Source organism: Drosophila albomicans, chromosome X (genome assembly GCF_009650485.2).
Source record: "Drosophila albomicans strain 15112-1751.03 chromosome X, ASM965048v2, whole genome shotgun sequence".
NCBI lineage: Eukaryota > Metazoa > Arthropoda > Insecta > Diptera > Drosophilidae > Drosophila > Drosophila albomicans.
In genome coordinates, this window is record NC_047627.2 from 7,000,469 (window position 1) to 7,015,889 (window position 15,421).

Sequence of the window (15,421 nt, forward strand, 5' to 3'; positions counted from 1 at the left end):
TATTTTCTGTCGATAAGGCAGTGTGGATATTCAAGTGCGGTCACACTACACATCTACTTGTTGCTGATAATTTGTGTGCGACTTGTTTTGATGGTGAAATTAGCGGAATACAATTAAAACAATGGAAAAGGATATCGCCAGCACAATTAAATTTCGGGATATTTGCAAGATGATGGAGCGCGTCAAGGCGGCAAAGAATACACAACGCAAAGAACTAATCTTGCGCCGCTATTACGAATCCTTCTGCAAACACCGTACCGCATTTCGGCAGAGCGCAAATGTAACGGCTGCCCAAGCTGAGGATGGCCGTAGCAGCTTCTACTCGGTTCTGAGGCTGTTAATACCCAGCGCAGATCGTGGTCGCGATAACTATGGACTGCAAATCACCGCCTTGGGTCGCCTGTACACACGCGTTCTTCAGCTACCCAAAGATTGTATGTGCAATGTTCTCTTTTACCCCATGTTCATATTGATAATTTCAAATATTGCTCTTCAGCTGATGACGCGACGCGTCTGATGCATCGCAGTTGGTCGTCGTTTCGTGACTACGGCGATGTGGTACATGCGGTGCTTTTGCCGCGCTGCTTCAACGCTCCCAGCAATCTGACACTGAAGCAAATTCACGAGATGCTCGATCTCATAGCCAACGAGGATACAACGAGTAAGCAATAATGACTGACGACGCGCCTCTTTTTCTCTAACTCTCTAACGTTCTTTTGTAGTCAAGGAACGCGAACTCATCCGCTTCACGGAGCTCGCCTCGCCCGAGGAGCAAAAGTGGCTCATACGCATTCTGCTCAAGTCGATGGGCCTTGGCATTGGTGAGCAGCGTATTTTTGGGTTACTCGATCCGCTGGCAAAGGACATGTATCAGCGCTGCACAGATCTGGGACGCATTTGCAATCTGCTGGCGGATAACAAACTATCGCTGTCAGCGGATGCGATGCCATCCACGAGCAGCACAACGAATCATCCGGTGATTGATTTGAACACGTTCATCGAACCCTTTCAGCAGATACGTCCGATGTTGTGCGAACGCTTTCCTGGCAAAATTGAGGAACTAATGCAGTCAGATGTGCTCTATCTGGAGAGGAAAATGGATGGTGAACGCTTTCAGTTGCATTATGCACGCAATCGCTTTAAGTACATTTCTCGTAATGGCGCCGATTATACGCGTAGCTTTGGCGACAGCTACGAACATGGTACTTTGACGCCAGATCTGCGCACACTGCTTCCCCTGGGCATGGAGTCCATCATACTGGATGGTGAAATGATGATCTGGGATACGCAACAGTTGCGATACCGCGAAAAGGGCGAAAACACAGATGTGAAACATTTGAAGCCGGACCGCAGCTGGCGACCTTGCTTTGTTGTCTACGATTTGTTGTATTTGAATGGCGAAAGTCTGCTGGACATGACGTATGTGCAGCGTGCATATAAATTGCAGGAGTTGCTCAACGAACAGCAGGGCGTGCTGCAGATAATGAAGGGTGAAAAGATCAGTTCGCTGGAGCATTTCAATCAACTCTTTCAGCAGATGCTGGACTCCAATGCCGAGGGCATTGTGCTCAAGAAACAGAACTCCATCTATAAGCCAGGAGTGCGTGTTGGCGGCGGTTGGTACAAGGATAAAGCAGATGTGAGTTGCTGATTTACATGCTCCCATGAATAATTGTATTAATTCCTTTTTTTTCGTTTTTGCAGTATATCGAGGGACTCATCACAGAATTTGATGTGCTCATCATTGGTGGCTTTTACAATCGCAAGCGTACATTCATTGAATCATTTCTGCTGGGCGTGCTGAAGCCTGCCGGCGAACAAGGTCGCGATGAAGTCTACAGCATTGGCTGCGTGGCCAACAATTCGCGTCAGCGTGCCGTGCTCCATCACGAGTTGAAACCGCATTGGCATGAATCTGGCACTGAACCGCCGCCGCTGTGGTATCATTATAAGCCCAACGAGAAGGAGGGTTCGCCCGACGTCTGGATACAACCCGATAAATCGATTGTGCTGCAAGTCAAGGCAGCTGATCTGACACCAAATGGAGCATTCTACACGGCCAAATCGTTGCATTTTCCACGCACACAGCTCATGCGCGATGACAAGGTGTGGAACGAGTGCATGACCCTGCAGGAATACACAGAGCTATGTCAGGTAAGCCGAACATCAAACAAATCAGCGTAAATTTAACTCTTATTGAATGCATATACTTAACAGGGTCGCGGTGCAATCAAGAAACTAAATAAACGACATGTGGATCTCAGTGATTTTACGTCGGAGCGCAAGCGTCAAAAGATGACGCCCTCGGAGCGAAGTCGCCTCGGTTTGGCTGCCTACGAGAAGCGTTACGATGCCCAACCTTTGGTCCGGGGATCACAGCTCTTCGACGGCTTCAGCTTTTGCATTTTGAGCGGACGGCGTGGACACAGCAAACAACAGCTGCAGACACTTGCCGCCCAAAATGGTGGCACAATCGTTCAGAATCCGCTGCCCAACGATCCAAAGTGCATTTGCATTTGCGGTGATCGCGTCTATTTGGTGGAGCGTTTAATGAAACAACAGCCGCGTAGCAATGATATTTTGCGCCTCGATTGGTTGTTGCGCGTCTGCGAGAAGCAACAGATCGAGCTACGGCCCAAGGATGTGTTGTCAGCGACGTCTGCACTGCAGGCGCAGTTTGATAAAAGCTTCGACAAGCTGGGCGATAGTTACACCGATGTGCTGTGCAGCGTCGAGGAGTTGCAGGAAGTGCTGGAGGATATCACCGATGCTGAGCTGAATGATGAGCATGTGGCGCAAGCTGAGTTGGACAAATTGCAGATGCAATTGCTGGGCGACAGAGGCATAAATATATTTGCCAAATTCTCGGGTTGTTTCTACAATCGCAAAGCAGACGAATTGGCAAGATTGCTTTTTATGCAGCATGGTGGACAATTGGCTGACGAAGCGAATGGAGAGGTGACACATGTGTTTGTGTGTCCTGATCGCCTGCACAGCGAGGACTTTGAGCAATGGCATCGTCAGCACTTTGGCACAAGCAATGTAGAAACTGTGATTACGGATTGGATACGGCAGTCGCATGGCGCAAAGCGAGCGCTGCCCACAACAGAGTTTATTTTCAAATTGTAGCTTGTTTTTTTTATACATTTAAGTAGACTTTGTTTTTTAAATTGAATATATGAACGTGTTTGTGCAGTGCTAGTTTATTAGCATTATAAAAAATAAAAGCGTTGCTTGAATATATATATTTTGTAAACAATTGAAAAGGAAAATAGTTTATGCAAAATGAACTCGCGTGTAAGTAGTTGAAAGTGTTGTGAATATTTATCAAAGTTAATACTCAAGCGATGCTCAGCGACCTGATTACAATGATGTTGAGGAGACGGCGAGATATCAAGAGTATTGGCTCAATTATGCCATTATGATGAAGGAGAATATCGAGCCAACGGAAGATGGCATTGAAACGCATACGATTTTGCAACAGCAAATGGAGCAATTGGATGCGCTGCATCGCCAAGCGGAAGTGTCGCAATCACAATCACGAACGCAGTCTCAGTCTCAGTCCCCTCTAGAGGATCCTCCGTCGCAGGATCCTAGGCGACCCAAGAAACGCATTGGTTTGCGTATTTAAAAGTAATTACCAAACACAACATTCATTTTTGTAATATAGATTTTTATTCATTTTTCATTTTCACATCAATTAGAGTGAGACGACGGGGCTGCAAGTTCGTGTGCAGTAAAAAGAGATGGCAATACAAATATAACATATGATTATGCGATCTCTGCGCCTTTCTTTAGTTTAAAACAATCAAGTATTTTATTATTATTATGCATGGTACCTTCAGAATACGGATACGAAAGAACGCGTACGATTTTGTGGGCGTATACAAATATATATATATATTCCGTTGTTATAGAGTTTCTCATTTAAGTTGCGGCAATAAGGACATCAAAAATACATTCAGTTTAGTTTCTGTATGTTTTCGTTTTCTTTTTTCTTTTTTTTTGTAATAAGTGTATATATTTTATAAATACATTTCATTTCATGTAGTATAACAATGTTTCTTTATATTTTTTCAGCCCTCTTTATCAATTCCCTGTTCCTTTGCTTTCGGCCAAATGACACAACAATAAAAAAAAAATGAAGGTAACGATACGCATATATATATATATATATATTTATATAAATCCTTTATTCGGTTGCAAATCACCGCAAAATATGTATATATATATATATGCAATCTCTGAGATTTGTTTTTTTTTTACACATTTATATAACACTTAATAGCATTTGAATTCCTTCGTCCATTTGTGGGATTTGTTTCATTTTTGTGATTTATATCGAAATTATTAATTGTAGCAGCCTGTTTTTGTTTTGTTTTGTTTTTCTTTGTTGTTTATTGTTTATATTCAAATAACTGTCGGCGAAATTCGTCTTTAAAATCAAATTCTAAACTTTAATATTATGTATAATAAATATTTACGTATAAATATCGTACAACAAATGGTTAGCTAGAGGTATACAAATGCATATTGTTATTTATTTTTTTTTCTGTAAAGAGGGTTTTCTATTGTTTGCTTTTATTATTGTTGATTGATTCGCGAGTGTCATTTTGGAATTCAATTTCCAATTTGTTTATCGAATTTCTCTTTGTTTTGGGGGGAGTTTTGTTGTAATACTAAACAGGAGACAAGAACATACGTCGTATACGTAATGCCCAGAGTTGACTTTATATAAAGTATATACATATGTGTTTGTGTGTGTATGTGTGTGATAGGGATACAACTGCATGTAATAAGATTTGTTAGGTAACTCTGACTACGTGTCTACATATAGCAACGACTAATAGTAATGTTTACAATAATCATAATAATAGTAATATAATCATACGCATAATAGTAATAATATATGTATATGTAATGTTAATAATAATTTTTAGTTACATTTTCATTTTCCTTTATCTTTATCTTGTATCTCGTTTTCATTTCGATATATAATTTAAACATTTAAAACTTTAACAGTAGGACAAAAAAAAAAAAGATTGGGTTGTGTTTTTCTTTAAATAAAAAAGTCTTTTGGAATTTTCGCATATTCATATTCGTAGCTATAAATATTTATACATGTTTCGTTTCGTTTCGCTTCGCTTCTACTTCTTCTCTTCCTTTTTGTGTTTTTTCCTTTCTTTATACGTTTTGTTGTTTTGCAAACCCCTTAACAAAAAAGATTATGTTTAAAAAATATTTATATATATTTGTTTTTATTTTTATATGCTGCAAACTCAAACGATATTTGCATAAACAAATCAGACTTCAACTTTCAGAAAGTTTCGGGATAATAAACGCAACGAAATAATACACAAACTAAAAATAAATCGATGTAAATAATTGCAACTCTCTCTCTCTCTCTCTTTCTCAAAAAAAAAAAATTAAACATAAATTTGCTCTTTCATAATATTTGAATTTGTTGTTATGCGTCTGTTTATTATTTAGTTGCTTGTGTGTGTGTAATTTTTTTTTGATATTTTACTTCTTTTATTCATGTATTCATATGGCAGTCGTTATCATTTTTGAGATAATTTGACTTTTGTAAAAAAAAATCAATTTAAGTTTAACAAAAACAAAAAAAAAAAATTCCTACAGGTTCTAGAGCTTAACAAATTGTGGTTAAAACTATAAAAATTGTGTGTGTGTGTGTGTTGGTGTTAAGAGAAGAATTTGTTGTGGACATCTCTTCTCTGTCTACCATCAAAATTTGGTCCATATAAATGTGGATGTGTGTGTGTGTATCTATGTCTATGCTTAGGATTTAGGCCTGTGTGGTTTCCCGCTTAGTTTTTGTTTTGATGAAAAATAATCCAATAGTTTGAAATTTGTTGATCTGATTGCCGTTTAAACTGCAAACGAAAGAAAAGATTAGAATTTGAATTCAATTTATAACAATTTCAAAACGGAATTGTGTAACAACTCTCTTTCTCTCTGTACTCACGCTGATCGAAGGTGCTCGGATTGATGTAACTGATTAGATCCTGATCGGACATCGTGGTCAACTCCTGTGGTATCGGCGGCTGCACAGCAACGGCAGCAGCCGCAGCGACAGCGCCAACAGCAGCGGGCAGAATGCTGCCCGCATTGCTGGGCGCCGATGCCTGTTGGGTCATCACGGCTCCATTGGTGGTCACAGCGGCGGTGGCCACCGATTTTTGCAACGCATTCTCCGAGGCGAGGGCAACGATTAGAGATTCTTGTGGTGCCGGCACAACGGGCACAACCGGCAACAGGGCGGGAAAACTGGCAGCAGCCACGGCGACGGCAGCCGCTTCGGCAGCGACAGTTTCCGGTGTTTTCGTGTGATTCAAGAGCAGATTGACCAAGGGATCGGCGCTGTTGGCGCCCGCATTCGTCGACTGTTGTTGCTGCTGCTGCTGGGGATGCGAATGCGAATGTGTGTGCGAATGCGTGTGTGAATGTGTGTGCGAATGATGTTGCTGCTGTTGCTGCTGCTGCTGCTGATGATGCTGATGATGATGATTGTAGTGATGCTGTTCCTGCTCCTGTGTGGTTATAAAATCAGCGGCCGCCTTAATGATCATATTACTGACCGCAGTCGACGTTGCGGTGGCTGCCACTTCGGGTTGCATCACAGCGGGCGTCGGTGGCAATGCATCGCCAACGACATCGGCATTCGGTGGACTCATCATAATGTTGCTCAACGCCAGCGCAGCGACAGCGGCATCCTGTTGCGTTGGCTCCGCCTGCATGGCGATATCATTGAGTATCGAATTGGCCATCGTCACCTGATGCGGTGCCAAGATGTTCGGGACCACAGCCGTCGCAGCGCCATTCGCCGAACAGAGAATGGTCGATGGCGACACCGCCGGATTCATGATGATGTCCGTCGACAGCGCTCCGCTGGCACCGCCAGCTGTCGGAACGGCGGCCAACTGTTGCAGCGGGAGTCCGGCGCCCAAAGCGGCGGCTGGCTCCGAGTTCAGTATGATGTCCTGGGTGATGGGCGAACTGTTTGGCGAGGTTTCGCTGCCCGACAGCGAATTGTTGCTCGAGTTGCTGCTGCTCAGCGAAATGCTGCGCTTCAGCACATTCGTTGGCGATGCCGACGACGATTGCATCTGCTGTCCGTGCTGCGAATGCGGATGCTGATGCGTCAACACATTCACCTTCTGCTGCAGTATATCGGTCAGTGCATGATCGATCACCGCCGAGGTGGTAAACAACGCCGGTTCACTTGTCCCATTGCTGTTGACCACCGATGTGGATTTGGTCAGATCATCGATGAACTTGTGCACATTGGCTGCTGATGCGGCGGCCGATTGTGGATTCTGCTGCTGCTGCGGCGTCTGATTCTGTTGATGCTGTTGCACCACATGCTTCACGATCTCGTTCTTCACCGCCAACTCAACGGCGACCGCCACGGCAGCGGGATCCAAATCAACGGCGGCGGCCACAGCCGCTGCGGTGGCTGCAGCGGCCGCTGTTGCTGTCGCTGGCACCGGGAAACCGGGCAGACTATTCGACTGATCGTACATGATCGTGTCCAGACTCGTTTTGCGCGCATAGTGCGCATGATACTGCAACGCCGTGTTCGGACTGCAGGGATTCAAAGCTTCTGGGGAGTGCAGCGATGCTTCACCCGTTAGCGGACTGTGCGAACTGTTCTCGTCGAGCAGTTCGCTCTTGAGGGCTGCCTCCGCTGCGCTGGCAACGCTCAAGTGCTGCACCAGCTGCTGATCGGTGATCATCGGCGTGGCACCCGACAGCGAGGAACGTCGCAGTCCCATCGGTATTTGTGTGGTGATCGGTGGCGGCATCATACCTGAATCAATCTCATGCTTTGTCTCCACCACGTTCGCGGCTCCCGCCACAGCGGCTGAGGTGTCCCAAGCGGAGGCGGCGGCGGCGGCGACGACGGCAGCGGAGGGTGCGCTGCTTGTGTCCATGAAACTGCCAACATCTACAAGTACAAGAATTGTGTCTTTAATACACAGGCAGTGGCAATTGGGCAGATTTTATTGTGGAGGGGCTTGGTTTAGGGGGTGGTTGTGGGGTTTGGTCGGTGGTGGATAAAAAAAATGAATATTTTTATAAAACTAAACTCGACGAACGAAATCAAAACAAATAAAAAATGTAATTAAATAATAATTATTGCACTACAAAGAACAGCGCAAAAAGGGGCGACGCTTTCTTTGGGAGGTTTGTAGGAGACTGAGATTGAGTGTATAAGACAGAGACAGAAGACAGAGAGAGAGAGAGACAGAGAGTGAGTGAGTGAGTAAGAGGGAAATGTTTTTTGGGGTGTGCGGCATAGAGAGCAAATGTTTGCATTGCCTAAAACTTAGAAACTATCGAAAAAAACTCGAACTTAAATGCTAAAATTATCACTAGAAAACATTTTGCTCTCTTTGCCAAGCCCTCGTTGGGTCGTCTACTTAAGGCAACTGCGGCCTAGAGCTTACGGGCTAGTTATTAGCATATTTATATATGTATATATATATTATAGTAGTAGAATGTATGTATGTATGCATATTTATGATACGATTATAATTATAAGTTTTGCTGGGAAATTGCCAGGTACAATCGCTCGTTCCTTGCTCGCTTTCAAAATGCAATCAAATTCTTCTTCACATTCACGCATTCATTCATTAGTTGCTTTAAGCTTCACACACTCACTCATCGCAAAGACTGATCATCATCAACAGGAACAACAACAACCGCAAAAAGTATAAAAAAAAAAACTCTCGCCAAGCTACATACAATAAAATCAAGTATACGCCATGTGTTTTTTGTGATGAAATCCAAACCAAAAAAGCATGAGATATTATCACAACACTCACAAGGCGAACGCACGCGAAGCTACAAACAAATGCATGACACTCAAAAGCGCACACTCAAAACACTCAAAACTAGAACTCGCAAATCGCATCGAAACTACGAAACTATTCACACTCAGCAAAACATTCGCTTTCCGTGGCAATTTCCAGCTGTAGCTTAAATTGTAATATTTTAAAAACTAAAATCATTATCAACTAAATATTTTAATGCGTTGCTTATAAATCTAGTTAGGGAATTTTATATTATTATTTTGGTTTTGTTTTGTGTGTGGTGGTAAAGGTCATATTGTATGTGTATGTATGGTGTTTTCTTTTTTCTTTTTTTTTTGAGGTCTAGGGTTAGTATGATAATGCTAAATGATTAAGTACGAATTACGAGAGAATTGTGTGCGAGATATTATTCATAGTACTATATTATATCATATAGACCCCACACCCAAATTGGCTTTATAGCATTGTGACCCGTGTGGTTCAAGGACAATTACAACTGCGCACCAACACCAACTGCAATAAAAATACCATTTCTTCATATTTCTGTATTCTATAATACTGTTTCGTTGAGGTTTCTCTAGGCGTAATGTTGAGGCTCTGAAGTGCGAGCAATGCTTGAAATTCCACTCGTTCTAGGTGAGTCCCATCACTACCTCTTAAAGAACGTAAATAGTGTGTGTTTCTCTTCTCCTTCGTTTCGTGTGCAGTTGATCAGCCTCAAAACCACTTGGTCAGAATCAGAATTTAATATCGTGTAGTTACTATAACCAGAAGAAACTAATATATATATATGGATTTTCCTCAGTTTCCTTTATTTTTGTGTATTTCCAGCGACTTGAAAACTTTTGAGAACGAGAAAAAATATTTTTGTTTGTTTTTTTTTTTTTGTAATCGTTGATGAGCATGAGGATTTGTGAGACATAACAAAATGTTGGAAGCGCGCCATTTTGAATTGATCGAAATGAGCTGAAAGCGTGAAGTGCGCTGCACTATGAAATATATCGATGCAGTGGACGATAACAGCGCGCACGCTGTAAATAATGTGGCAACGCCAAGCTGCATAATGTATCGGACTATCGATATGCGTGTTAAAATACTTATGTATATATTTGAAGTTTGAGCTGTGTGTTATTTTCTGGGGAATCGTTTAACTGTGTAAATAAATGTAGTATGTATAGATAGGTTTTGTTTTTTTGGAGGTTAATATTAATGTAGCAAAATATGTGTTTTATGGAGATTTATATATAAGTTGTTTGGAGACATATAAATGTGGTGGTCGAAATGTCAAACGAGGTCAGTGGTTGAATACTTTTTTTTTCTCAGTTTTGTTCAGTATTTGGTTTTTTTTTTTTGTTTTGTTTTGTATAACCAGTACCCTAAAAAATTGGTGCAGTGAAGCTCCATGTGTCGGTGTGTGGGCGCTTGATGATGAGATCGCTGGGCTGTGACGTTAAAGTTGATCGTTCCGTGGCCGTGTGTCCAAGAGACGTAATGCTGTTGTGGATCGATGATCTGCTCCCTGCAGTTATCCTGAACATCAGTAAACGTTTTTTTTTTTTTCTTGCTTGTCTGTTTTATGTTCTGTTTTATGGCTTTTGAGGGTTTCAAACCCTTTTGTTGTGTGTGCATATAATTATAGTATTCCATTTGTATTTTCTGCCTTTTAATATTGTGGCTTATTTGATTATGTATTCTATATTTGGCATGAGATTTGTATCTTGTTTTGTTTTTTTTTTTTGTAATTTGGGGGATATGTTCTTGACTAGATTTCTTTTCTTTATTGCATTTTATAGCACTCAAAATGGTTACATATTTGACTATATAGTATATTGAGCACCTAAATTGCTAAGAGAAGGGGGGAGGAAGAATAAAGTAAAAATATTTTTATATATTTTCTTTTTTTTTTTTGTTTGTTTTTGTTTTTTTTTTTTTTGGTTTGTTTTTTTTGTAATTAGTGTTGCGAAAAAGTTCCTGCCGGGGGCCCTGACAAGAATGATAATGGCTGCCTTCTTTTTTTTTGTTTTTTGTTTAATTTAATTTAATCTTCATCATCTGCTTCTGCTTCTTCTGTTTCATCTTCTTCATTACGATTTTGTTCTGCATTTGCTGTCGCTGCTGAATGGTTGCATTGTTTTTGGTTATCGTGGTTATCGATTATCGGTTTCTTCTTCGTTTGCTGCAGGCTTCGCTGGCTTCATTTGCGGGCGGAAGAAACGTGATCAAGAAAACTCTGCATGTCGCACGTATAAAAATGTCATTCACACTCAAACACAAACTGACACTCACACTCGCATACAGTCACACAAACACACTCACATACAAACACAGACACACACACAGACAGCCATACACACAGAACACCTGCCAAAACGAGACCGCGAACATGTTTGCAAAAATGTCTCCCAACTCATGAGCAAATCTTTGTGACAAGAAGAATTCTTAAGCAACGCGTTGCCCTCAAACTTGACTCAACTCAAAGTGAACAGTTCTCAAAGTAAAGATGGACTTCTTTCGGCTGCTGCTTCATAACGTTCCCCCAGAAAAATGCAAGCGAAAGCCAAAAGCAAAAACAAATAACTGTACAACTTGGGAAAAATCGCCTCTCTCACATTCACGCCGCAGAGTTGTTTCGATCAGTTTTCTCGATCTCGATCTAAGTTTCAGTTGAATATCGGTTCGGCAAAATGTTCAGCCAGTAAGTAGTAGAGTTAGTTTCGCATATTGGAAACTCTCCGTAAGTTGTGAGCTTGGAAGGAAGATTTTTGTGTAGCGTCGCATCGATATTGGTAGCGTCGCCTTTCGTTATGATTATCATTATTTTATATTATTATTATTATTGTTATTTATATTATTATTATTATTATGATTATGAATATAATTTATTCATTGCGTTTTCCCTGTGAAAACATTGGTCCCTAACAATTGCATATAATTTACCTTAAATATATTAAATATTTCGTTTTCTTTTCATAGTTCTTTAAAAATTCGTTTACTTAAATATTATATGATCGTTTTTTGTTATAATTTCATGCGTTATTCTGTATCGATTTTTTGTTTCATTCAGGCAAATACTTAAGCAAAAAAATTCAATGAAACAGGAGTATGGTAGTGAAAACCCAGTTAAATGAAATATTCATGTTTTAAATGTCTTAAAAATTATAATAACTGATAATATGAAATTATAAAAGTTGGATAATCAAAAAAAAAACTACTTCAGTTGAATGACAGAAATTATTTTTCTTTAAATGAATTTCTAGTTTCTTAGTTTTTGATCGCAGAATAACACATGAAGGCTTAAAGTGTTTTATAAGAGGTTTTAAATTATTGTAATTAAAATAGTAGATTATCATTTATGCTTTGGTTTGTTTTTTTTGGTTTCTTCGTTTTGTTTTTCTCTTAAATTTCATTTTCAATTGACTCAACTAGTACGTATCTGATTAGCTAACCGATAAACTTGTTTTTATTTGAGCAAATAAAAAAAAGGAAAGAAGTTTTGCTTTTTAATTGGGCTAACGATTAAAATCGCATACGTATTGAATGTTGTGATGTTGATACATACATACATAGTAGGTGTTTATGCACGAGTGTACGAGAGAATAAAATAGTTATAGAAGATATATATGTATGTACGAGTAATTATGTATGTATGTATTGAATTGGATAGATAGGCTAACGATATAGTGCGTTCAACTGCGTTCAACCTGCCTGCGACTACCTGACAATATACAATATATATATATATATATATATATACATTATTATATATATATTTCATTTATAATTCTTTGTATTTATTTGTTGTGCTTAATGTGTGAGTGTATTGTTGTTATATGTATGATCATGTTTGAATCGCGCTTGTTACGGTTATGATTCATGATGCCTGTGGGGGGCACTTTTGCTTTTTTTTTGCTTTGCTTTTCTTTTCTTTTTTCTTTTCTTGTCTTTTTTCTTTTATTTTCTTTTTTCTTTTATTTTCTTTTTGGTTTGGTTGGTTTGTCATTTTGTAGGTAAAAATAGTCAACAAATAAATACCTTGGCTGTGCATTGTGCTACTTAACGTGCTGGCCGCCGCTAGCGTCGTATAGCTGCCCTTCGGTGTATAGGTGAAATTATGGGGCTCACTCTTCTTGCCGCTCGACATAATTGACACTTGGACACTGACCGGCTTCAGCAGATTCTGATGCAGATACGGCGGCACTGTGCATATCAAATGCGTCTAAACAAATATGTTTTGCGTCATTAATGAATCAATATGAAATAGGAAAAATTCAGTGTATTTACCTGATGCAAATACTCCTTGTCGGGCAGCACACTTTGCTCCCAAAGTGCGGCTGTTCCTCCGATTAGCTGTTGGCGCACAGCGATCTCCGTTGCCGGATCGTCGGCATTAACGCTGTCGTAGGTCTCCTGGAACACAACGTGTGTGTCCTTCAAAAAATTCTTGCCAATGATGAACAACTCCAAGCCGCCATCGACTGGGCAGGAGTTGAGCGACTTCTTGCAAATCTCTGGCACACCGGGTGGCTGAGCTGTAAGAAGGAAATAACGAAATTATAAGAAATAAGCAAAAAATACCAATAGTAAATAAGGTATCAACTTGATGTAGAGTGCTAAAGTAATTTACCAAGATTTCACGCTATTTATTTTAAGAAAAATAAATTACAGTTAATGAAATGAATCACAAATGCTCTAAAATAGAAATATGATAATAAAATATTTATTTTAAGAATCACGAGGTTTTTTAATATCGAAAATATAAAAGTTATCTCCTAAAACAACATAATTTCAACGATAATCAATTTAAAATAATAATTCAAAATTATTTTCTTTTCAATTAAAAAAATAAAAATAAATTCTATTCAAACTTAAACGGACTTTTAAATTTTAAATTTCATTTTTTGTAGTATACTTTGAGGATGCGCCAAGTGACTTGCTGTTGATTTCTGTTCGCCTGGTATTTCATATGCTGACTTGGCACTTCTCAGCCATTCTTCGCGGCTTGAAGTGGCCAACAACAATAATAACTACGACCACGTGGAGTAACTGAATAGCACGTAATTCTACTTGCTTCTCAATTATGTTCGCCTGGTATTTCATCGTCTGACTTGTTACTTTGTTGAAACGAAAGTTGAGAAGAAATTCCCATTTAAAATTCCAGGCAAACGGAAAATATCAGTAAGCAATACTACAGGCTTTAGTCACTTGCTGTTACTGAGTATGTCTGTATTTCTGCTTGCTACTGATTTCTGTTCGCCTGGTATTTCATATGCTGACATGGCACTTTTCAGCCATTCTTCACGGCTTGAAGTGACCAACAATAATAATTACAATAATAACTACGTCCACCTGGAGTAAATAAATAGCATGCTATTCTACTTGCTTCTCATTTATGTTCGCCTGGTATGTGAACGTACAACTTTATAATTTATAGGACTAAAAAGTGGCAAAATATGTTAAGTATTGAAAAGGCCAGGCAAGTATAAAACAGCAGCAAGCAATAATAATTCAGCAACCTACATGCTTACTGACTATGTCTGTATTTCTGCTTGCTGCTGGTTTCTGATCGCCTAGTATTTCATCGTCTGTCTTGTTACTTTGTAGAACTTAAAAGTGACTTATCATAATTTGAAAATGCCAGGCAAACATAAAACAGCAGCACTTACTTGCTTACTAAGTAGCACCATCTATCGTTTATTCGGTATTAAAAGACTTGTTAAATATCATAACAAAAATATCTTTTCAATAATTTTCTTTATCTTTATCTTTTCTTTTCTGCTATTTTTTTGTTTAACATTAAAGAAGAGCATTGCATTTATATATGTTGAAGAATTGTAATTGCAACTTTAAGAGATACTTACTGCAAATGATGGGATTGGAGCAGACTTGCAGGGTCTCCGAGGTGCCATCGTCGCGAGTTAGCTGAGTGCGAAATACCATGCGACAACGTGTCGACTTCTTCTTGTTCTTCTGCGCCAGATGTTCCGGAAAGCGATGCTCCACATCGACGTTGCGTTCCTGCGTTCAAGAGAAGAAATACAATTTGCAGTTTAGTATAAATCGATGTTAAGAATGTTGGGAAGTAAAGTACCTTCAGTATGCCAACGCAATCGCAGGTGATGGTCATGTCGGTTTCGGGCTTAAAATCAATCTCAATGACCATGGTGCCATCGACCTTCTTCTCGTTGCACTGCGTCGAATTCTTGCCGGCCACCTTGCATGCCTGATAGAACATGTGCGGCGCCACACGTCCGATGTCCGTGCCAATGAACACCTGAAGGACGGCGGACTTATCGTATCCGGTCAGCCGGACAATGGGGAAACCGTTGCCACTGCGATCCTTGACGGCGCCGCGGCTTCCTTCGGTCTGGTAGCGAGCCCGATGCTGTTGCTCCGGCTGCGAGACAATCTCCAGCTGAACGTGGCCATCGTTGGAGCTGGCGATGCTGTTCAATGGCGTTGTGGGTTGCCTTTTGTTTGCCACACGTGTCACGGTGCGTGTGCCAATGAATCTGAATAATAGAATAAACGTATATATGGCATATAAGGTTAAAGTTCAGTACATAAACTTCGTGCGTGCGTGCGTG

At 40.3% G+C, this 15,421-nt stretch overlaps 2 protein-coding genes across 6 annotated transcripts in view; one reads left to right on the plus strand and one right to left on the minus strand.

Annotated features, from left to right (window-relative positions):
• Positions 1 to 30: 30 nt before the first annotated feature.
• LOC117570003 (DNA ligase 4) lies at positions 31 to 3,942 on the plus strand. Its single transcript, XM_034251403.2, has 7 exons — positions 31 to 434; positions 497 to 661; positions 723 to 1,639; positions 1,705 to 2,154; positions 2,218 to 3,297; positions 3,356 to 3,633; positions 3,705 to 3,942. The coding sequence occupies exons 1-5, from the start codon at positions 122 to 124 to the stop codon at positions 3,127 to 3,129; spliced, it is 2,757 nt and encodes a 918-aa protein (XP_034107294.2). The 5' UTR covers positions 31 to 121; the 3' UTR covers positions 3,130 to 3,297; positions 3,356 to 3,633; positions 3,705 to 3,942.
• Positions 3,943 to 5,501: 1,559 nt separating this feature from the next.
• The window catches only part of LOC117563280 (nuclear factor of activated T-cells 5), a 53,363-nt gene continuing 43,443 nt past the window's right edge, over positions 5,502 to 15,421 (minus strand). For all 5 annotated transcript variants that reach the window (XM_052005404.1, XM_034241637.2, XM_034241551.2 and 2 more), the window contains 6 exons: positions 14,926 to 15,346; positions 14,696 to 14,852; positions 13,119 to 13,366; positions 12,870 to 13,053; positions 5,987 to 7,969; positions 5,502 to 5,894 (listed from right to left, as the gene is read on the minus strand). In XM_052005404.1, the coding sequence (XP_051861364.1) occupies positions 5,890 to 5,894; positions 5,987 to 7,969; positions 12,870 to 13,053; positions 13,119 to 13,366; positions 14,696 to 14,852; positions 14,926 to 15,346 (2,998 nt within the window). In that variant the 3' untranslated portion in view covers positions 5,502 to 5,889. The remainder of the gene's footprint in view (positions 5,895 to 5,986; positions 7,970 to 12,869; positions 13,054 to 13,118; positions 13,367 to 14,695; positions 14,853 to 14,925; positions 15,347 to 15,421) is intronic.

Bases quoted from the DNA above. Each gene is read 5' to 3' on its own strand.
- LOC117570003 (XM_034251403.2), top strand. From the start codon at position 122: ATGGAAAAGGATATCGCCAGCACAATTAAATTTCGGGATATTTGCAAG. The intron at 662-722 runs GTAAGCAATAAT...GTTCTTTTGTAG, and splicing joins AGCCAACGAGGATACAACGA to TCAAGGAACGCGAACTCATC. The intron at 2,155-2,217 runs GTAAGCCGAACA...TATACTTAACAG, and splicing joins AATACACAGAGCTATGTCAG to GGTCGCGGTGCAATCAAGAA.